A 24693-nucleotide genomic window follows, 5' to 3' on the forward strand; every position below is an offset into this window, starting at 1 on the left:
CCACATTATGTCAAGGATCTGGGTATATTCTTACCATGTGTATGCCATATCCAAAAATTTCATTACTTCATACAGCATGTCCCCCCGCCACTTTTTCTTACTATTGAATACACCATGAATTATCAAACTAATAGAACAAGCTTATCTGCGAAAAGATCAAACCTCCCAAACACTTCCTAGTTCATTTCACAAATATACGTGGTCTCAGTTTTAATCTCAATGATGACCATTTCCACTTACAATCTGCCAAATCCTATGTACTTTTTCCTCACAGAATCTCAGTTATGGGTGATTCAACCAATGCTCATCTCAGTTACCCAAATTATTCGCCGTATGATTCCTTTCCCCTTAAAGGTGGTACTTGTGCATTTGTCTGTTCCAATATTCCCTGTCAGAGACTTGGTATCTCCTCTTTTCGATCTTCTCTGGCTTAAAATCCCTCTACCTCATTCTGTCATATTCATCTGTTGTCTCTACCATTCTCCCAATGCCACTAACCACTTGGAGCTCTTTGACTTCCTCTCATTGCAACTTGACTTTCTCCAGTCCAACTTTCCCAACAGTGGGGTAATTTTCCTTGGTGATTTTAATGTTTACAACTCCAGCTGGCTTCCGTTTTCTAGTCACCCAGCTGGTCAAGATGCTGAGGCGTTTGCAGTTACTAATGAACTTACACAGATTATTCATTTACCTACAAGAATACTGGACAATTCAAACCATAGAGCCAACACGCTTGATCTTTTTCTCGCAAACAACCCTTCTAAGTACACGGTCAAAGTGGGTGGTCCTTTAGGCACCTCAGATCACAACTTGGTGATTGTCTCTTCTCCAATGGAGCCTTTACATCATGGCTATTCCCAACCTCGTATTGTTTGGCATTACAAGAATGCAAAATGGGATGACCTGCGAGACTTCTTTTCTTCTTTTCCTTGGTCTGATTACTGTTTCAAAACTTCTGATGTCAACGTTTGCTCAGATCGTGTCAGTGAAATTATTCTTGCAGGAATGGAATCCATTATCCCACACTCCACTTTAAAATCTCGTCCTTTATCTAAACCTTGGTTCTCCAACAAATGTGCTAAGGCTGTCCAAGAGAAGAATGTTGCATATTGTAATTGGCTTGTTTCCAATTCTTCAGTTTCATTTTCTGCCTATACCAGAGCTCGCAACAATTGTAAAGTAGTTATTAATCAGTCCAAACTAGATTTTGAACAGGCTAATAGTAGAAAACTTGCTTCTTGCCCTAATGGTAGCCAAGCATTCTGGTCTTTTGCCAATGCTATTGGCCACAACTTTTGTCCATCTCTGCTCCCACCTCTGTCAAAACCAGATGATTCTATTGTCACTTCAGCCAAGGATAAAGCTGACCTGCTAGCATCCCATTTTTCTTCCAACTCATGTATTAATGATCTTGGTAAAACACCTCCCACCATTCCCAATACATTCCATTCAATGCCTCCTGTGGTCTTCCATCAAAAAGGATATCAGAAGGATTTTGACGAATCTCCATGCTAAGAAAGCTCTGGATCCTGTCGGTAACTTAATCCTGTTCTTTCCACCTTTTTTCAGTTTCTTATTCCAAAGGTGTTTTTCTTTCTGCTTGGAAATTTGTTCATATCCAGCCAGTTCCTTAAAAGGGTGACAAATCCCTCCCATCCCATTATCATCCCATTGCAATTACTTCTACTTTTTCTAAAGTAATGGAGAAATCAATTAACTGCCAACTTTCAAACTACCTAGAAACCTTCTGTCTGAATAACGATCGCCAGTATGGATTCTGTCAGTATTGATCCACTGGTGATATTCTGGCTTATGTTACCCATTTATGGACAAACTCAATGGAAACGTTCAGTGAAACATAAGCAGTTGCTCTTGACATCTCAAAGGCTTTCGATCATGTTTGGCATAAAGGTCTTCTAAACAAGCTTCCATCTTATGGTTTGCCAACTATTTTTTTGTAATTGGTTATCCAGTTTTCTCTCTGACCGCTAACTGAGGGTGATGGTAGATGGCTCTGTCTTCTAACTTCTCCTCTAATGCTGGTGTCCCCCAAGGTTCAGTTCTTTCCCCCACTCTTTTCCTCTTGTATATTAATGACCTTCTTCGATTGACTGGAAATTCTATCAATAGTTTTGCTGATGACAGCACATTGCATTCCACTTTCCAGTTTGAGAGACCTTTCCCTGCTCAGTCAGCTTCAACTTCTTGAATATCTGCTACCAATTCTTTAAATGCCAATCTCCAGGTAATTCTCCTGTGGGCAAAGACAACTTAGTTGATTTCAATCCTTCTGAAACTCAGTGCTGCCTTATATCTTGCAAAAAGGATTCTTCTGCTCCTATGCTTATCTTTGGTGACACTCCAATTTCTAGGCAAGATGATATATCTCTTTTGGGGATTACCCTGACTTCTTATCTCTCTTGGCACAAGCACATTACAAATATTGCTTCCTCTGCATCTAAAAAACTTGACTTTCTCTTTCACTCTTGGCATTATTTTTCATCCAAACAGCTGTTCACTCTGTACAAACTGGAAATCAACTTATCATGGAATATTGTTTCCACATCTGGGGCAGTGCCCCCAAAACCTCTCTCAGGCTTCTAGATTCCATTCAGAAGAGGGTAGTTAGATTAATTAATGACTCATCTCTAACAGTCTCTCCGCTCTCTGTCTCATAGATGCACTGTTTCTGCTGCATGCCTTTTCTACAGATACTTCCATGGGCACTGTTTTTCTGAATTGGCTTCTATAATTCCTGCTCTCTCTTTCAAAACAGTCCAAACACGTGCTGCCACTAGCCAACATCCATTTACTGTCCAGCTTCAAACTCACAGAGCCAACTTTTCATCTACTTTGTTTATTCAGTCAACTGCTGTTTTCTGGAACAGCCTTCATACGTATTTCCTGAAAGTTACAGTCTACAGAAGTTCAAGTATAATGTCAACAAATATCTTCTTTCATCTTCTCAACCTCCAACTCATGCACGGTACTAAGTATTATAGGTTCTAATACCTCTCATGTTTGGGATTTTCATAAAAAAAAAAAGTTCAGCCCATCTATTAGGCTGAACTGCATGAACTTTACCACTATATAATATTATTTTGTTCAGAAGGACAGTAAACACTTTATTTCCTGCTTGTTTCCATAGTATATATTTTAATATTAGTAGTAGCAAATGATGAAGGAAAGCAAGCATATACAGCATTGGCCAAACAAAAAAAAAAAAAAAAAAAAAAAAAATCTCATTTCATTTATCCATCCCCTCAAAAAGTTCGTCTAGTTCTTCCCTGAATTTATTCAAACTATCCACTTCCACCACAATGAATGGAAGCTTGTTCTAGCAATGAACTGCCTTTGGCTGAAGACAAACTATTGCACATTTGTTCTGCAACCATCCTTCCTCAATTGGAATTTATTCCCCCTCATGTGCATAGTCTCAACAAGAGGAAGAATCCCATCAGCATTAAGTTTGCTCAAACCTTAAACACCTCAATCAGATCATCTTGCAGGTACCTAGTATCCAGATTCTGCAATTTGAAGAACTGAAGCCTTTCTTAGTAAGGATTTATCAGAATGTTCCCTCTATTTTCAATACCTGTCTCATTCAGATTAGTATTTAATGGCTTGTTTACTCTATAACAAACAATGCAGTTTATTGTTTTTGTTGTAAACTATTTTCCTCCGATAGGTGTGCTTGGCCAAGCAAAGACTTTTCAACAATTTGAAAAATCTAGGTTGCACATTAGAAATGCACAAAAAAAATAATGAACAGCAAATCTTTTAAAATTTGAAAAGAGTTAGCACTGCTTCTTAGAACAGAAAAAAATATATATTATGAAATACAGAGATTAAACAATGCTGAAAAAAATGTCATTGACATGGTGTTTAGAGAGATGATTAGTGCTGTGCAATTTTTGGCAGGTCAATCACTAACATTTCGAGGAAAGTCGGAAGAATTATGATAATAATTTTTCTGACTATTAGGCATGAGGTTCCCATCATGATAATGGGAACTTTTTAAAATTAGTGAAAACTATGGCAAAATTTCATAGCATGATGTCAGAACATTTATTGAAAATAAAAGACAATACCACACACATCTCATTATCTCAGTAAAGTCATACAAAATGAATTAATTAATTTACTGACTAAATTGGTGTAGAATAAAATCTTATAAATGGTATTAGAAGCTAAATATTACTCAATTAGTTTAGATTGCACATCCAATAAACGTCATACCAAACAGATGACTATTATTATTAGATTTATTATTTTAAATAAAGAAAGCAATAAATTTTAAATTATTGAGAATTTTTTAGATTTTATACCAGTATCTGATACCACCAATTTTGGACTAGTGGGAGTGATATTAAAACAATTAGAAAGTTTTGGTTTACGTTTGGGCGATCTTCATGGGGAAGGATATGATAACAGAGCAAACATGAAAGGTAAAAGTTTAGATGTACAGTGGCAAATATTAAATTTAAATCCACATGCATTTTTCATTCCTTGCACAAATCATTCATTAAATTTAGTGTTTTATGATTCTGTATCAGCCTCAATAGAAGGAATAGCTTTATTAAATACCATCCAAGAACTTTATGTCTATTTTTCTGGTTCTAATAAAACATGTTCCATCAGTAACTTTAAAACCTCTGTTTGAAACACATTGGTCAAGTCACACAGATGCTCTTGAACCACTGGAATATCATTTATATGGTATATACCAGGAGTGGCCAACTTAATTTGTGATGCGATCTACTTTTTTCCTTCAAAATGTGCCATGATCTACCATCTCAAAAATTTCATTGCACAAGGTGCACAAATCGAGGGATGACTGTATATTTAAAATTCGTCATGATCGACCGAAATTAAATCTGCAATCGACTGGTAGATTGCGATCGACTCGTTGGCCACCCCTGGTATATATGATGATGTATTTAGATGGTATATATGACAACTCCAACATGGTGTCATCCATGTTGGAGCTGTCAGAAAATAATGAAAAAGATGCTATGTCTCATCATTTAGCAGAGTCACTAGCAAGAAAAATAATAACTTTGAAATTTATGTTTAGTTGTGATATGGTATTATCCTAAAAAAAATTAATGTGGTTTACAAGATTTTTCCCTCAACATGAATTGTTGAGGAGGCTTCCATCCTGCAGTGGATTGATAATGGCTGCAGTTTTTTTTTTTTTTACAAGATTTTGCAGAATCTATGTTTAAAGCTTATAGAATGTTTAAGAGTCCTTAAAGAAGCTAAAGAATTTTTAGTAGGAAAACATTCTGATGCAGGGTTTGAAGAACTGATACAAATTTCTAGCAAACTTGCAAATGCTTTAGTTGTAGAAGCTACTTTTAAAGATATTGTGCTTCTAAGAGCTCAAAAAAAATTAGAAAAATTTTGATTATGAACCATGCAACGAATATTCAGGACTCCACACTCAAATTTAAGATTTAATTGTATTTCACTGTTTAATTCGAGTTATTGGAAGATCATTGTAGCATAAGGAGAAATGTCAAAAGACGATTTAAGCAAACACTGCATAGATTTACAACCATCTCTTACAGATGATGAGTATAAAGATATTAATGATGGTGAGTATAAAGATATTAATGGGACAAAGCTTTCAAAGAATTACTAGATCTATCTCTTTTCACTGATATTCATTACCCTTTAGACATTCTCAAATATTTGCATAATAATGAATTGTTATCTTTGTTTCCAAATGTAATAATTGCATTAAAAATTTTACTTACTCTACCTGTATCTGTGGCTTTGGGAGAATGCAGTTTCTCAAAATTAAAGATAACTAAAAACTACATGAGAATGACAAATAACACAAGGTCAGTGGTGCTAGTGGTAATTTTTATAGAAAAAGATATATTGGAAAGCATTGATTATTCTGAGCTTTTACACAAAGCTGCAGATGTAAAAGCTAGAAAGATTGAGTTTACATAAAATTTCTTTATTTGTAGCTTGAATTTATGTAAAATTTGTCTATTTGTAAACCTTTATATTTTTCTGTTTTGAAAATATATTTGTCAAGCATCTGTGTGTTTATCGTTTATTATTTTTAAATTTGCATCATTTGTAATAATTAATAATACTGTCTTTATTAATTTAATAAATTTATATATCTGTGTATCATAACATCTTTCATTTATTATGATTATCTTTCCCTATGCCGACTGGGCTAGCCAGGTGGGTAAAGTGTCTGCCTGGCAACCCAAAGGTCGCGGGTTCGAATCCCACCTCGGGCTTGGATCAGTGTAAAATGCAAAAAAACTTTGGGAAGTACATTTTGGCCACAGAAGCTGATGTGCCAACAACTAACAAAAAAAAAAAAAAAAAATCTTTTCCTATAAACAGTGTGTTTTTACTCACTCCTCCTATGTTTTATAACTCAAAATTTTGAAAATATGTCTAAATTTAGGAATTATTAATAAACTATTTTGTTAAGTACTTTCTTTTAATGCTTCTGCAGAGTGCAGATGCTTTTCAGTATTAGGTGGCATCACAAGGTTTTACCTTAAAATATCGATGGTTTTTCTCATTTATAACTTTAAGTTTTTCATTGTCTATAAAAATACTGTTAAGAATAAATTCTAAGTCACCAAGTTTTTCATACAGAAAATTAGTAATTGCTTTAGTAAATCTGTTGCTTTTAATAGTAAAACAATTCAACAGTTTCTTTATGTATTTTATGAGCCTGAGCCCTAGCATCAACCGGAGCATCAGCTATTGAAATAGCAGTATTTATTTTCTGACAGTCTTGATTTTGAGAATTATCATTAGAAGAATCTATTCTGACAAGACTTACCATAGAGGACACATTTAACTTTGTATCTGATTAACTTGATGTTATGTGTAGGTCCCAAAGAAGGAAAATCTTCAATTGAAATGCTAGTATCAGTGACAACAGTTTTGTCATCCATGTTAAACTGATATTTAAAAATTTTAATTAAAATTCAGTCATTAGCCGTATTTCCTTAGCTGTCACTACACATGCTGTTATTCAACAGAATGGCTTAGCAGCTCACTAATGCCAGGTCAAGGTCATGTTGCTACCGGACATGTTGTACCTGAAAGACACTGAACAATGGTCGAAGCGCACATAAGAAGTGGCAACAATGAGCATGAATAAACTCATCCAAAACTTATCTGTTGTCTGCTCTCGTTATTCTCCATTTGCATCTGGCATTTCCAAGGGATGATCTCGATATGGCAACACTAAAAACAACTTAATACTGCAATTTTAATTACATGAATCAAGAAAAATTTATGGAGCACAACAAACAACAACCAGACACTAACATCCCCTGACACATTTTTTCCAGGCTACTGCATGCTGCAACAGAAGCAATGCAAGAATCACTTACACCTCTACCTGCATCTGCTGTTAATCTATTAGTAAATGTATCCTCTCTAGCTAGCAGTTTTATGACCCACATAATATTGCCTCAATATCATTAGCAAATATCCTTGTACCCCTCTGTCTAGATGTATCCCATTCCTGTAAAAACAGTCTCTTCTGTTAACAAGCAAAGACCACAGTGAGAAAAATTCTACCCCATGAGCCTTGCACAGTCTCTACAAGGACAAACTGATTGAGAAGGCTCTCATGATTCTGTTCTACTGTGACATCATCTGTTTGTTTTTAATCTCCCATATATTCTTGATGGAAAAATTAAAAGGTTACAAGTATTTTCACAAATAATGAGTGAAGCAGACAGGAAGGACAAAATATATGAATGCAGATAATTGTGTCAGATATTGTAAGTCAGTACCATTAAAGTGGCAGCTGCACTTTTTGAAAGATATTGCTCAAAAACTATTTGCTTAGTTTGTACCTCTTTTGACAAGTTGCATGTGTTTGCTGCAGTTATATTTAGGAGCACCATTCTTTTGAATTGGCATCTATTGATGGACTTCTTCTTTTCCCATTAAGCATACTGCTTGCTGGGTTGAAGATAGATTCATAATGGTTTAATTTCAAATTTATTACACTGCCTTTTCTTATTGTTCATTGGTTCCCACTACTTCTGATTTTTGTAACAATCTACCTCCAGATTTGTGAGTCCTGAAAATTACAATCCACAGAAAGTGAAGTCCAGGGATCAACAAATTTCTTCTACCTCTTTTTAAATTCCAAAGATTGTCAGTCTGACAACAGTAAGGGTTTCTAATACCAATTGATTATTTTTTACAACAGTGAGACAATGAGAGTAAAAAAAGTTTGACGACTATTAGTTATCATCATTTGTCTGTGGCATGGGTTACTGCCATTTAGACAGAACAGACAAAAACTAAGGATAGCAGGAAAGTATCCAGTATATAACACAGAATTGCCAATAAGGAAAAAAAAGTTGTTTCAGAAAAGATTACTTTAGACATTGTTTAGTAGAGAGTGGATAAATACCCTGAACAGTGTCACCCCCCACACATCATTTCTACGCACTTAGGGCTTTTTTCTATCCAAATGTTAGGATCATTCCCATTATTCCCACTACATTCATTCTCAGCATACAGAGAGGTAGGCATATTACCGAGTAAGAGAAGTCACATTATGGCATTGTTGGCCAGCTGAGTTTTGAGCTCCCCAAGTAGAAAAATATACAAACTTTGAATTCAGCCCCACATTTTTTTGCATAGAGTATTCCCTTAAATAACCTTATCCCAAGATAAACTGGGGGGTTAATTTTTAGTAGGGCCTTGATAGATACACTTTAAGCAATAACATATTCACTACTAACAACTGACACTGGATAATTTCAGACCGCTTACTTTTCTTATAATCTTTTTCTACTGTACTAGTAAGTCAAATTTAATTAAAATTTATATTTCTAAACTGAAACAATTACATAGTTAGAAGTATGTTTATTTTTTTATGAAAATATATTTTGAGATAACAATAGTACATCTGCAATTCAAGCAAAATAATTTACTGATTATGTGCATTTTTATACATTTGATTTCCACTAAATCATATCTCTTCCTAAATATTTATTAAAATATAATGAGTGTATACCGTAACATTCAGTTTTCTGTTATTCAGCATTTGGACACCTGCTATGTCTAAAAAGTTAGGCAATGAACATACTAACCCATTGTAGGGATCAACTTTGATATCTGTTGGTCTTTCGGGAAAGTCTGTTATGACTATTTCATGATTTTCTCCATTCATATCACATCTTCTTATCTAGTTTTAAAAAAAAATTAAAAAAATATATAATAATAATAATAATTACATCAGAGAGGAAATTAAAATTTTCATGAGTACAAATAAATCACTTAGATAAATTGCATCTTCACCATTTGCACTCTATATATAATTAAGGCATATATTTTCCAGATTGAAATACAAACCTTTGGATTTCTTCCTTTAAGCTTTTTAAAATTTGGATTTCATTAAAATTCAGCCAACAAGAAAACAAAGTTATATTTCAGTTAACCTTTAAATGTTTAATTTTAAAAATATATACATTTGTTTCAAGAAACACGTATGACTAAAATTGTGGAGTAAGTTCATACTAAAAGGCTTCCCATACCAGGGCGTCCTTTAGCAAGAACTTCTTACTGGAGTACACTTTAGGCAACAGTATATTTGTTAACTGGGTATAAAATTACCCAGTGTTAACACTGGGTAGTTTTATACCCTGGGTAATTTTATACCCAGAATTAGTAGTGTAAAATTACCCACTATTAACACTGGGTAATTTTATACTACTAATTTTGCTTCGATGGCAGTTACCACAATATTAAGTAAACTTATTTAATCAATTTATTTTTGTAACTATAAAAGCTAGAACACTACAAGCATGAATTCAGAAATAAAAATAATTTATTAAACAGTAGCACTACTCTTAGAAATACAAGCCAAATAAAACAATATATACATATGTAGAACACTGATGTATGAACATCAGTTTAAGAAATAGATGGATTAATAGATTACCTGTTTAAGAAATGTTTAAGAAATGTTTTAGAGCAGAAAGGTTAAAGAGGGTGAATGCACACATATTTCTATTATTGACTAAGATCAAAATAAGAACAGAATTATACACTATATCATTATACATTTATATGATTACTTTTGTTTAAATTTAAAATGAATTTAAAAATGAAAAAATTCTAATCATCCCTTTAATTCTAAAATAGACTGCATCTGGTAGTGATAATAATAATTTGTCTAATGCCTTCTTAAATTTATTCAAACTATCCACTTCCACAACACAAGATAGAAGTTTGTTCCAACAATAAATTACTCTCTGGCTGAAAGCAAATTTTCAAACATCTGCCCTGCAGCCATCATTTTCTAATTTAAGCTTGGAAATTAAAATCTTTCATATTAGGAATATACTTTTGTATCCTTGACTAATCTGGTAGTGCTTCTCTGTGCCCATTCCAAGAGATCTAGATCCATTTTAAAATGAGTCTTCCAGACCTGTATGCAGTACTCAAGATGTGGCCTAACCATTACCTTATATATAATGGAATAATCATTGTCTTGTTCCTGCTGGCAAAATTCCTGCATTTTATTGACAGAATCCCCATGTACTGTCCTAGCAGCCTGTCTGTACTGCTCAGAGAGCTTCATATTAAACTGTAAATAACTCCTAGGTACTCCTGTTGCATATGATATCACTGAAATGGTATGTTTTATTTTGGGATTACTGCCACTTATATGCAGCAACTTGCATTTATCAATGTTAAACAACTTCAACTGCCACTTCTCAGTCTATCTACCTCATTTTTTTATGTTTCGTTGTAGTAGTACACCTTGATTGGTGTTACTAATCATCCTACCAATCTGTATTATCAGAAAACTTAAGTTGCCATCATTAAATTGCGATGAACAACTGTCATATGACAAACTGTCTTACATCTAATTGACATGATTCCCTAATAACCAAACTTATTTTTATCTTTAAACATTTATAATGACTAAAACACAATGTTAGTGGTTATAAATGTAAATAACAATTCAGTTTGTTAAATGTAAACAAATGACAATAAACAAAGCCACAGCAGATGTCATTTACTGTAATGTCAATTTTAAATGTATCCCTAACACAGGGATACATTTAAAAGGAACACTACCAGATAGAATATCAATGAATGAGCTTTAGAAAAAAATATATTTTTACATTGTAAGATAAAAAAATAAAGTTATTCTTCTTAGGGAATGATTATAACATGGTATATGCAATCTTCATCGATTAATAAGACATTTCATCATTGGTTTGGATAACAACAACCAGTGCAAACTTATAGCACATTGCTGCACTTGATTGTATACAGTGGCTGTGCACTTTGGAACTTCATAGCAGGTTAGTTTCTGGAATAATTTTGAGGGTTTTTTTTTATTTATTTAACATACTAAACTGTAGTATATTATATATAGTTTGAATTCATATAGTCATGTAAATTATTTTATGTTTATATTTAGTTAAGTATTTATAAAGCTACAGCTCAATATTCAGAAGTTGCTATCGATATTTTGGCAGGAACGTTGTAACTTCCATTTGGTAGCTAAAATTTAACCTCACCAGTATTAAAAATTTTGTCAACAGTTTAATTCCTGTAATATTGTGTTAATTTAAGTTCATTAATGTATTTTAAATTTTGTACAGCTACAGCTTAATATTAATTACATTTTTATCGATATTCTGGTGGGAACTTTGCAACTTTCATTCGGTAGCTTATATTTAACTTCTCTAGTAGTTAAAGTTTTATCAACAGTTTCATTTCTGTAATATTTTGCTAATATAAATTCTATAATATATTGTAAATTTAAATTCTGTAATATATTGCAAATTTAAATTTTGTAATCTTTCTAAAGTCTATATTTTACTTTAATAATTGTTGCCATAAGATCCACTTACAATATAAAGTCCAAGGACATTGTGATCTAGATATAAATGCCTGTGGGTATTTTCAGTGTGAGTCACAAGTTCATCATTTGTATAGTCTGCCGCATGTATTCTAAGGTTGGTCTAGTGGAGAAACCTAGCTCAACTGATGATTCTTTTCTTTGCACCTGATGTAAAGAGTTTACTGATGTCAACTTAGAATTTGGTGCATTATGAGAAAAATTTGGATCACTGAAGAAAGAGTGCTTGCCCTAGAAACAAATGTAACTGGGAGCTCATCAGGGACTACAATATCTCGTGACTTGTCAAGTAATGCATCCCCCCCATACAAATTCAGGTCCCAGAGAAGAACAGTCAAATGCCATACCACTCTGGTAGAAAGTGATCTAGTTTGGGAGAATCTGTTATCAGGAAAACGGGTAATAATTTTTGTAATAAAGAGAGGTGGGCCAGAACCAAGTTGTGGTTCTGGTCCACCTGCTGATGCTGAGAGCAACAACTAATGATGTTACCAAAAAACTGTCAGATTTTAAGTGGGGTAAAGAGAGCATTGCTATTCATGCAGGGACTAACAATATTAAACAAACACAACCTGACCATTTGTTGGATAAATATAAGACCATACTGAAAAAATGCTGTGTTAGATAAGAATGTGTATGTGTCTGCAATTCTGCCAGGCATGATAGGTGGGATTATATGCTGAGAGCCTTGTGGATTAACTCAAGATTTGAGGGAATCTGCAAGATTCTAGGGGGGGGGGGGATTTTTATCAGCATGTCCTGCACTTTTAGGTTGAAGGAATCTATTTTGTAGAGATGGTATTCATTTGAACCAAAAGTGGAGCAAAGATTTTTGCCAGCATCATTGAGGATACCTTAAGCATTCAGGAAAACTGCTAGTTTGGGGGGGGGGAGAAGAGTAATACAGATCTGCATTTATCTGATGATAGACATCAAAGTAATACTTGCACTAATCTCAAGAATTTTTGTTTTTTGACAAAACATCTGATGTTGGCAAGATGTTCTGAGGGTAGCAATGCTTCAAATGAATAACTAACTTAGCATTAGCATTATTAGAGGCACACAATGCAAGAAAGCAAGCTTATGCAGCATCAGTCAAAAAAAAAAAAAAAAAGCTCCAATTTCACCCCTCCATTCATTCCAAATACCTGTCCAGCTCAGACTGAAATTTATTTAGGCTATCAACTTCCACAACAAAAATGGAAGTCTGTTCCACCAATCAACTACCCACTGGCTAAAGGCAAACTTCTGCACATCTATCCTACAACTGTCTTTCCTCAATTTAAATTTATACCCTCTCAGATGATTATTCTGAGCAAAGGAAGAATTCCATCAGTATTCAGCATGCTCAAAATCCAAATTGCGCTATCTAAATTCAAAATAAACCACAGAGCTTGACTAGGTCTATAAGCTACTTATAGAAAATAAGTTAATCTAACAATTAAGTCAATAAAACGCCTAAGTATAATTGAAAACTTTTCGTTTGCGGGAGCTGCAAAACCTGTCCACAAGTGGATTTGATACCCTTACCGATACTAAGTAATAACCTGTAAAATTTCTATCTAAATTCAATTTAAACTAAAGTATTGTTACTAGGAATATAATTTATAATAAGTAAATAGGAATAAAGAGAAGATTTCAGTGATGGGGAACTCATTTCACCATAATACTGTAACGTAAAAACCCACACAATTCCAGTTATTGGTATTATTGCAAATACAATAAGATCAAGTTTACTACCTGTTTATAATAGATTGCACTAACAGAAAAGCCCAATAAACTGAAAAGTGCAAATTGTTTTTATTGTTTTATGGACCTCCAGAAATGTGTTTTAGAAAAATATCACAAAGGCATTCAAAATTGATTCTTATAATGGGAACATATGGTAAGGATGAAAGTGTAGAGAAAATTTCCATTATAAAAATAACCTTTTAGAGAAATAATGGCTTAAAAATTATAGAGCAAATATTTCAACTTCCAAAGTCTTGGAACGAATTACAAAAAAAACACAGTGTGTTATTGGGTTCACATTACAATACCTCCATTTATTCATAAGGGATGTAAAATACGTTTTCACAATTTTTTTAAGTTTGCACCAGCCAGTAAAAACTTATGTAAAGTTGAATTTCTGTAAGTTGAATATTACGTAAGCTGGGGAGTGGCTGTATAGGAGTTTTGCTAGCAGGGATAAGGTGATTATCCCCTTGTATAAGGCAATGGTCAGGCCACACCTTGAGTTTGGATACAAGTTTGCATACAAGTTTGGATGCCTCATTTTAGGAAAGATGTTGAGCTACTAGAACAAGTACAGAGAAGGGCAAAGAGATTAGTGAGTGGAACAAAGGGTTGCTGTTACGAAGATAGGCTTAAGTTCTGCAAACTGCAACGTCTGGAGACTAGGCACCTGTGATGTGATCCGATTGAGGTGTATAAGGCCTTGAATGGTTTGAGCAAGCTCAATGCTGATGGGATTCTTCCTCCTGCTCAGATTTGGCACCTGAGGGGATATAAATTCAAACTGACGAAAGATGGTTGTAGGATAGATGTTTGGAAATTTGCCTTAGCCAGAGGGTGGTTGATTGCTGGAACAGACTTCCATCTGTCGTTGTGGAAGTTGACAGATTAATTCAAGACTGAACTAGATAAACTTTTAGAGTGAATGGATGGGTGAAACAGGAAGGGTTTTTTTTTCTGGTTGATGCTAAATAAGCTTGCTTTCTTGCATCATATCCTTTACTAATGCTAAATCATATACTGACCTTATATTCAGCTAATGATGCAAGTAAAAAAAAGTAAACTACAGCCATTATCAGCCCACTGCAGGATGGAAACCTCCTCAACAATTCATGCTGAGGGAAATAGACCATAATCTGCCACGTTGATCCAGTGTGGGTTGGCAATCAACTGTATTTAGCAGTCAGGGGCTTGAGCCCCGGTCTACTCAAAGATGGTGTGCTGCTGCACTGTTACTCCTGACCACTCAGCTGATGCAAGTAAGTAAACTTTTTCTGTATGTAACAAAAAAAAAAAAAAAAAAAAGGGTCTAGTGACTCATTTCCCCATCAATAAAAAATTACCATCCAATTCCACTTAGAATTTAATCAAACTTTCTGCTTCAGCCACTGTGGTAAGTAATTTATTCCATTCCTATGTTCTATGATCTACAACTTCTTAAGATTCTGCCTTCTGTTACTCCCTAAGATTTCATATTCATTCCCTTTTGGTCTTGTCTCTCCAACCAATGGGAATTTATCCCATTTAAGATGCCTGGTCGCTGCATTGCAGGTCAGTACCTTCTAACCATTCTTTATATGGACACTGATTAGCACAGCTCATTAAACTGGTTGCCCTTCTATAGCAATTCTGTCTTTTTTAGGTATGGCCTCTAGACATGAATACAATATTTAAAATGTAATGTCACCATCAACTTATACAGGGGAACAATAACATCCTTCTCCACAGTTGAAAAAACCCTAAAAATCATAGACAAGACACAAATGTGCTTATCTAGTCACCTATTTACACCCTGTGATAAATTTCATATGTGACTGTATAAATTTTTAACCCTCAAGTTTTTTTTCATCCCAAGGAACCTTTTACTCTTCTCCTTTCCTCTAGTTTTGTAACACCTGAATTTCTATTGCCGTTAAATTTTAGTTTCCATTTTTCAGACCATATCAGCAATCAATCTAAGCCATTCTGAAGGAACCTGGTCTGGTTCTTTTGCTAACCACCCTTCCAGCATTAAAGTCATCCAAAACTTTGATAGGTTTCTCTGTAGTACTCCTGTGTCAGTTATTCAAGGAGATTAGAAACAGTAGGTGTACCCCTGACACTGAACCTGAATTACCTTGCTTACTACCCTGGTCTTCCTGAAATATGTCCATTCATAACTACTTTATCCCACCTCTTCCTTATCTTTTAGACAGCCCAGATCCAATAAAGGATCAGGAGTTTTATCAAATTAAATTACATCAGGATGTCAAAATTTATGCAATTATATTTAAGAGATTTTGTACACCACTGTATATTCTTTTATAGAGAGAGAAAAAATTAGAATAAGTGAGTATATTATACACATTATGGTTCATGCGTGCATATATATACATATAAAATGTCTTAAAAAAGAGAAACAGCCAACACACCACAAATTCTGCATAGAGAATAATAAAGTCATTAGAACTATCCCAAATAAATGGCATAAACATTTGTTGTTGTCCTCCATGACAGTACAGTGGTTTTACCACTTGCCATTTGTTTAGAGAGACTGGAGGAATTCATGGCTAGAGACAGCCAATCTTATATAGAGGGAGTAGAGTTTTTCTCCTCTGTGTTTACTCTAGGTTTCAGCCTGACCAATATGCAGATTTTCCTGTGAATATAAACTTGTAGAGACACAATATACAACAAATTGTTTAACTCAGCCAAAAATTATATATCATTGTGTGCCAAAAATATGCATAGAGAAAAAGAATGTTGTATAAAATGTGCAATGAATTCCTTACCTGGTTTCCATCCACTATATAAAGTTTATCATTAAGCCAATCTACAGACAAAATATTAGGATGATGTAGATTCTCTGTAATGATTGTATCACTTCTTATATTCCCTTGAAGTGGGATGCTGTGTATGTGTCCAAGAGAATCAGACAAAATTATCAAATCTTGTTTAATATGTAGTGCAACACCTAGTAATTGTGAAAAAAAAAAAAAAAAAAAAAACAGTATACAGTATAAGTTACATGATAAAGGGAGAGTATGAGAAAAAATTATATTTAATAAGAGTTCATAAATATAACAAATTAATAAAAGGTATAGGGTTATATTTCAATGCAACCACTAAAATAATTATACAGTAGTACACTCTACATTCTGTTTTTGTTCATGGGAATGCTCTGTTCCCATAAGTGACAGTTAAGGCCTTGGGCTTATGCTTACTTTATAAGTAAGCATGGATAAAAATAACAATAAATGATATTGTTATCCATGAGTTCATCTAAAATTACTAATATCATTTTTAAACTGAATGGCATCACTAAAAGAGGTGAATCAGATATGATATTCCTTGAGGTCACCAGTAAATCCTGAAATAGCTGTTGAGATGGTGCCTTGCAGTTATTATTATTAGCCATATGGTGCAAGGAAGCCTGAGGCTTATGCTGCACCAGCCAAAAAAAATTTCTGAGTTACCCTGAGAGAGAGAGAGAGAGAGAGAGAGAGAGAGAGAGAGAGAGAGAGAGAGAGAGAAGTAGAAAGGAATCACCAAGAAAGAGAAGAATGATGATATCCAGCTCAGGACCCTGGGTGTGCCAAGCCCATACTCACCAGAGTGAGCCCCCGGAGTTTAATTATTATATGTTATGTACATTATCAAGTCCTTAACAACAAAATCCAAATTAACATAATCAAAATGGACATAAATTTGGTCTGTGTTGCAGTTTGCACAACCTCATTATTATTTTCCCCTAAACTCTTTTCTTTAATACGTAGGGTGACAGTTTTAATTTTCTAAAGAATCTTCAAACCTAGAACATTAGGTAATGGACTTGCACTGCCACAATAGAAGTATGAGGTTTACTTTTAGTATGAGGTTCAAAAAAGGAGGCATCTTATAAGCCATTGTTCTCTCCAATTTTGCAACCCCCCTTTTTTACAAGCTCATTCCAACTTGATTTCATATGTAGATGATGTAAAAATCATCAGTGCTACAAATTCTATCAATTATACCATCTCATCTCTTCTGAACTTATCCTATCCAAAATTATAGATGAGCTCTACCTTCCTTGATTATTTCAACCTATCTATCAATCCTCTCTAAAGAGAACACCTTCAAACACCTTTCAAAATTAATGTCTCTGCTAACAAAATATCTTAGAGTTATTACACACAAAAAGAAAGCTGTATAAGTACTCTAAATTTTCCTTTATTTCTCAATATATATTTTCATCCTTAAAAACTCTACTAGATCTGTTTTATGTCTCTATTTCAAACTGAATAATCAAATACTTCAATAAAATGGCCAACCACTATTCTTTATGCCTGCTAAATATGGTTCATGGTTCCCTTCACACACTTATGAAATCTTAGAGCTTTGGAACTGTTACAATGTTGTGTAATTTTCTTGGGAACTAGTGTACCTGTCATTATTAGCATCACATACTAATACATTTTTCCAATTTGCCAGAAGCAGTTACCTTGAGTGAAGTGTTTTTCTAAGACTCTAAGCTGTTCAAATATCAGGTTGAAATGCCAACTTTCATAACCACTGAGATGTTACATGTGTAGAAGTACTTTGCTTCAGAATTTACCGCAAACAGTTAATACTGCAAAATGTTAATGTGTTAAAGCTGCTTGTGTAAACTATAATGGTATTTGTAAAATTGCATTCTATGATAGGTTTCTCTATTATAAACCAAAAATATGAGAAGAGAAGTAATTACCACGTGAATGGTGAAAGCCTATGGCATGTTGTTGTTGTTATTTGGTTTTTAGGAGCATTAGCAACTAAGGCCATATTGCTCCCAGAATATGTGGTGGTCATTCCCTGACCTTTCCGCATCCTCCGTATTTGGTGGTGATGGGCTCGAACCCCGGTCTAATCAAGAAGCGTGTGCTACACACTGCTGCTCCTTCCCACCTGGCTACGGAGGCGCCTGCCTACGGCATGATACTCAAGTGGAAAAGACCACACACTTGTATTGATTTTCACCCTTCTTATATTTGTTGAGAAGTCACAAGACATGCCAAACAAATGCTGTATGCTGGAATCTCTTTTCCATCATGTTTTTTGGGTGCTGGTTGTGTGAACTCAACTTACACCCAATCAGTTTAACTTAGTGCATTATGGATTCAGCTACCAATGCCCCATTACACACCAAATCAATCAACCCAACAGAAATCAAGGACTTGCAATCTCAATGGAATGGCCTCTGAAATAAAAGAGGGCTCTTGAACCTCAGAGAGAAAGATTCTTTTTCTTCTGGTGATTCCCCATGAAAATAGTGCCATCTTTTGTTCAGTATGCAACCATAGTTAAAGTTGAAAAAAATCCAACATTATATAAAGGAAAAACAAAGACCCAGGCTGCAGAGAAAGACCCCATGAAGAGTAACAGAGAACTCATTTGATGTGGAAAGTGTGAAAGATAATTTCTTTTAAAATGGGATGTTAGACAAATGCAAGAATTATGTAAGAAAGAAAAACTGTAGTCTAATCTAGAATACAAAATACTAGATAGCTTCTCTCTCTTTTCTTTTTTTATAATGAAAGATGTGATTTATATTGAATTCAACTGTTGCTAGTAATTTAAAAAAAAAAACTTAAATGAAGAATGCATAAGAGCATATCTTTGTAATAAGTTCTAAATATCTGCTGAATTATTATTTTCTATAATACTGAGTAAATCTTTGATATTTCAAAATGATGGATATGTCTGCAATTTAGTCCTTGCCTAGAATTACATAACCAGTCAGTGTGAAGTGTACCAGTATTCTATATTTAAACATGTTAGAATAAATATTTGGTTTGGCTTTCTTATGTGAGTTCACAGCAAGAGAATCAAAATGGTTGTGGTAAATATAGTATCAGCTTTAAGGAGTTATTTTGGCTTTGAAGATTTGGTGGCTGAGTGTCACCAGGTCTTTAAAGAAAAGACACAACCCATGTCTAAATTGCTGTGTTAAAGGAAGTTCTCCTTTGGCATTGGGGGGGGGGGGGAATAGAGATTTATTCTAAAAGAACTGTTAGGTGTTCACATTGAGTGCTTCATCTCTTTCAGTGGATGGGTGTGTCAACATATCAATGGAACAGAGTCAAATTAGTAACTCACAGACACAGTGCTTCCCGCTCTGAAGGAGGAGTATCCAATAGAATAATGGTTCCTAAGGTGGGCCTTCTCTGAGGGTAAATATGAACCTGCCACACCTGGTGCTCTTAAAATTTAAATTTCATATTCTAAAACAAAAGTTAATGCTATTTTACAAATAGTATAATGCTTCTCTAGACTACCCTAACCTGAGGGAAATTGCTGGCTGGCATCCCACCGCAGATCTTTTAAGCCAAGCACATTTTATTCATCAACAAATTCTGGAGAACAGAGAAATAATTCACTTCAAGCTCCTTAATTAATATCATTAATGTTTTTTGCTTTAATGTATAAAAGCTTAGCAGCCCTTTTAATAACACTCCTCTTTGTATTTCCTTCATTAAAAAAGACGTATAAATCGCTGTGCTGCTTCAACATGTAATGTTCGGGATACCATGGGTTTTTGAAATTGCATATTTGATTACCTTTGGCAATTGGATATATTACTGATCATTACTTGTTAAAAATTTTTTTATACTCCTAGTACTTCTTTTCTTCAAATGTTAGTTGACTATTATCCATATTCAATGGGTCACCAATTAATCTGCAACATAATGAAAACTCATTAAAAGCCTGATTGTTTATTTTAATTTTAAAATGAACAAATTTTTATTTAAATTGGTTATTCCATCTAAAAAATACGGCTATTTAAAGCGTTTATACATAACTCTGACTCTGGCACACTGTTTTTCAACCAAATCTTCAGGTCTTTTTTGCTTTATATTAGTTTTCATATTAGTATTAGTAATGGCCACATGGTGCAAGAAAGCCTATGGCTTATGCTGCGCCAGCCAAAAAAAAAAAAAAAAAAAAAAACAATGATAAAAAAATAAATAAAATAAAATAAATAATAATAATTAATAAAAGAAAAGGAAATTAAACCTATCATCCTATGCGCTTCCCTGACCCGAAGGTACTATCCAGATGACCTTTGAATTTCCCCAAACTGTCAACCTCAATTTATAACTCGCTGGCTAAAATAAAACTTCCTGCAGTCCAATCTAAACATTTCCCTCTGTAACTTTAATTTATGTCCCCTAGTTCTAGCATCATTAATAATCTTGAAAATTTTGTTCTCATTCATTTTACTGATGCCTCTCAGAGCCTTAAACACCTCAATCAAATCTCCTCTAAGGTGTCTAGTTTCCAAACTCTGCAACCCACATATTCGAAGTCTTTCTTCATAAGGACGCCCTTTTGCCGATCTCACCAGGCAAGTTACCCCCATCTTTGCACCCTTTCAAGAAGCTCGATGTCTTTCTTTAGGTGCGGTCTCCATACTTGAACACAGTATTCCAAGTGTGGTCTAACAAAAGCCTTATATAGTGGGATTATCACTTCCCTATCTCTAATTGCAAAAGTTTGATAAATCATTGATAGGACACCATGGGCCTTCCTTGCAACCTGTTTACAATGTTCAGAGAATTTCATGTCTGACTGTATCGTAACACCCAATTCCCTTTCGGCGCCTCCGTAGCCAGGTGGGAAGGAGCAGCAGTGCGTAGCACACGCTTCTTGATTAGACCGGGGTTCGAGCCCGTCACCACCAAATACGGAGGATGCGGAAAGGTCAGGGAATGACCACCGCATATCCCGGAGCAATATGGCCTTAGTTGCTAATGCTCCTAAAAAAAAAAGCAAAATAACAAAAAATAACAAATTCCCTTTCCTCCAGTACTGGGTTTAGTTGAACTCCACCAAATGAATAAGTTATTTTGGGATTACTGTTTCCCAGGTGTAATACCTTACACTTTGTTGGATTAAAGCATAGCTGTCATTTTTCTGACCATTCCTGAAGTCTAGGTCTCTCTGAAGAAGCTCAGCTTGACAGTGATCATTAACTACTCTACCAATTTTAACATCATCTGCAAATTTAGACATCACGCCCTCTATCCCTTCATCAATGTCGTTTATGAAAATTAAAAACAACAGTAGTCCTAATACTGATCCTTGCGAAACCCCACTTCTTACATCAACCCAATCTGAGGAATAGCCATTTATCAAAACCCTCTGCCTCCTGCCCTGAAGCCATCCTGCTAATCATCTAACGATTTTCCCAGTGATTCCAACCTGTTCCAGCTTATAAAGCAACCGCTCATGTGGGACTGAGTCAAAGGTTTTGCTGAAATCTAAATAAACAATGTCGAAATTATTCCCTAAATCCAGCTCGTGAGTGACCCTTTCAAAACAGTGAACCAGATTTGTTACACATGATTTTCCCCTTTCCCTTTTCAAAACCATGCTGAGTATCCTTGAGAATTTCAATTCGATCCAAATGATCCTGAATTCCACCCTTGATCATTGCCTCCATGATTTCCCTACTACTGAAGTCAGACTGACAGGTCGATAATTTCCCACTTCACTCTTAGAGCCACCCTTATGTATAGGAGATACACTGGCACTTTTCCAATCCAAGGGAATCTCCCTAGAGTCTAGTGATGCTTGCATAATTAGTCTCAATGGTTCAATGCACTCACTTGCCGCCTCCCTTAAGATTATGGGGTATATTCCATCAACCCCAGGAGCCTTACTGGCCTGTAGGCTCGAAAGTTTTTTCATTAAATAATCTTGCGAAATTTCAATATCATTAATTACATATTTTTTAACTTCGCTCCCACAATTTCCCATTGCCACAAAAGGCTTTTCATTTGTAAATATCGATGCAGAGTAACTGTTGAGTTTGTCTGCAATGGCAGCTGGTGTATTTAATACTATCTCCTTTCCCTTATGTAAAGGTCCGATCTGGTTTGTCCTGCTCTCCTTGGCATGTATATATGTGAAGAATTCCTTACCCCCCCTCTTTGCTTTGTTTGCTAGTGATTTCTCATAAACTGCCTTTGCTGTCGAACCTTTTCTGTGGCTCTATTACAGATCATCTTGTAGCTGTTATAGGCTTCAGTACTTTTTATTGCTCTGTAACCTTTCCATGCCACCTTTTTCTGCTCAAGTAATGTGGCAACTTCACTATTCATCCAACTTGGAATCCTCCTCGTGGAGTATTTTTTTAATGGTAAATACGCATTCAAGGCATCTGTGATTAATGTTTTAAAAGCATACCACAGTTCAAATGTATTCATTCTCTGTGCGATATCTACAGTTAATAGAGGCCATGTAGTACCTTAAGGCATCGTAATTTCCTTTTCTGAAATTAAAACCCATTCCTTTGCCTTTTACTGTTGCTACCTCTCTCATCATCATCCACCGTAGAACTCCGTGATCACTTCCTGCTACTGGTTCCTCTACTGTTCTCCTCATCATCACCCTCTGTTCCTCTACTCATCATCACCTTCACATGGGTGATGATGAGGTCTAGATTAAATGATGAGGTCTAGATGAGGTCAAAATTTTTAAATCAATTAGATGACTGTTATTTGTATCAACATGTCAGGGAAGGTACTAGAGAAAAGAACTTTCCCTGACATGTTGATACAAATAACAGTCATCTAATTGATTTAAAAATTTTGTTCCCCATGTCGAGTTTCCTTCCCATTTACTCCAATCAATTAGAGGCAAATTGAAATCACCCATAATAAGACATTGACACTTACTAAGACATTGACCCATAATAAGACATTGACTTGCATTATACCTTTGTTTCCAACTATCTCACACCATACAGATTCTATACTAGCATGTGAAACGTCTGAATCCGGGAAAGCTATCGTCGCATTCAGGTGACGATAGCTATGAATAATTACAGTCCCTTTAGTTCCACTAAGAACTGGCATCTGCTTAACACAAGTAATATCAATTTCTGCATCTGGAGACATATTCTGGCTCAATTCCATCTGCTTTTATTACAGAAAATGTCCCTATTTCCTTGACAAGTGAATCTCCCAATAAGACCACCTCACTTGGAAACAGGGAAGTCAGTGGGAGAGGATTATTCTTTTACCCTATATCTAAATTGTGAAAAGCGATCAAATGAAGGAGTGTTCTTTAGATGCTATTGTGAGAACAATTTTAATGTTTGATTACAGCAATTAGATTTGCCATCTTCAGAGTTTATACTGGGATAGAATCTTTCAAGGAACAAAATGTCAAATAGCTGTAAAAATAAAATTGAAGACCAGGATACAGGATTCAGAATCTGAGTATTCTTTCAACCAAGGCCCTCAAAGCAGTTGCACTCTGCATCTCAATTAGCAGTTTTGTGACAAAGATTCCTTGGATTGAAGCCAGGAAAAGATTAAAGATTACCAGCTATGTTGAACATAACCTGACAGCAGTGTGAATGGTTTACAAAAAAGAGATCACCTGATGAGAAAGCATTAGAATCACTAGTAAAGAATATAAAAATGATGAAAGTCTAATTGGAAATGTGCAGATTCAATATAGGGCATTACTAGCTTATATGTTTATGAATTCATATACCAATCTATTTGGAATTAGATTTGTATAAAATGCTGGGGACACACTGAAGTCACCAATAAGAACCTGAAGAAATTATCAAATCAACAAGTACATCAAGAAATTGAATATACTCTCTCGAGAAACTAAGAGGGGAAGGGATGAAAAAAGCATTAAGAAGTTGTTTGTTTGTTTGATATTTTATTTTTAGGAGCATTAGCAACTAAGGTCATATTTCTCCAGGGATATGCGGTGGTCATTCCCTGACCTTTCCGCATCCTCCGTATTTGGTGGGCACGGGCTTGAACCCCAGTCTAATCAAGAAGCGTGTGCTACGCACTACTGCTCCTGCCCACCTGGCTAAGGAGGCGCCTTCATTAAGAAGTGTCTTCTGCTATTGTGATCAATAAGCAATAGCAAGCATGTAAAATTAGAGCAAATGTTGAAACCTCAAGAACACTAATTCACCTACAAACAAAGGCTGTGATGCCACTTCCACAGAAGTCTCAATATTACAATAATAAACGGTATGTGAAATGGGTACAAGTTAACTGTCAGTGAAGACTGACAGTTAACTTGTA

At 34.9% G+C, this 24693-nt stretch overlaps 1 protein-coding gene across 1 annotated transcript in view; it reads right to left on the reverse strand.

Moving 5' to 3' along the window:
* The window catches only part of LOC150081563 (proto-oncogene tyrosine-protein kinase ROS-like), a 356247-nt gene that overhangs the window by 296257 nt on the left and 35297 nt on the right, over positions 1-24693 (reverse strand). The window contains exons 6-7 of the mRNA XM_090380246.1: positions 16405-16586; positions 9111-9205 (exon numbers count right to left, since the gene is read on the reverse strand). Of these exons, the coding sequence (XP_090236372.1) occupies positions 9111-9205; positions 16405-16586 (277 nt within the window). The remainder of the gene's footprint in view (positions 1-9110; positions 9206-16404; positions 16587-24693) is intronic.

Source organism: Mastigoproctus giganteus, chromosome 8, assembly GCF_048544385.1.
Source record: "Mastigoproctus giganteus isolate SK-2022 chromosome 8, ASM4854438v1, whole genome shotgun sequence".
In the NCBI taxonomy this organism is placed as follows: Eukaryota; Metazoa; Arthropoda; class Arachnida; order Uropygi; family Thelyphonidae; genus Mastigoproctus; species Mastigoproctus giganteus.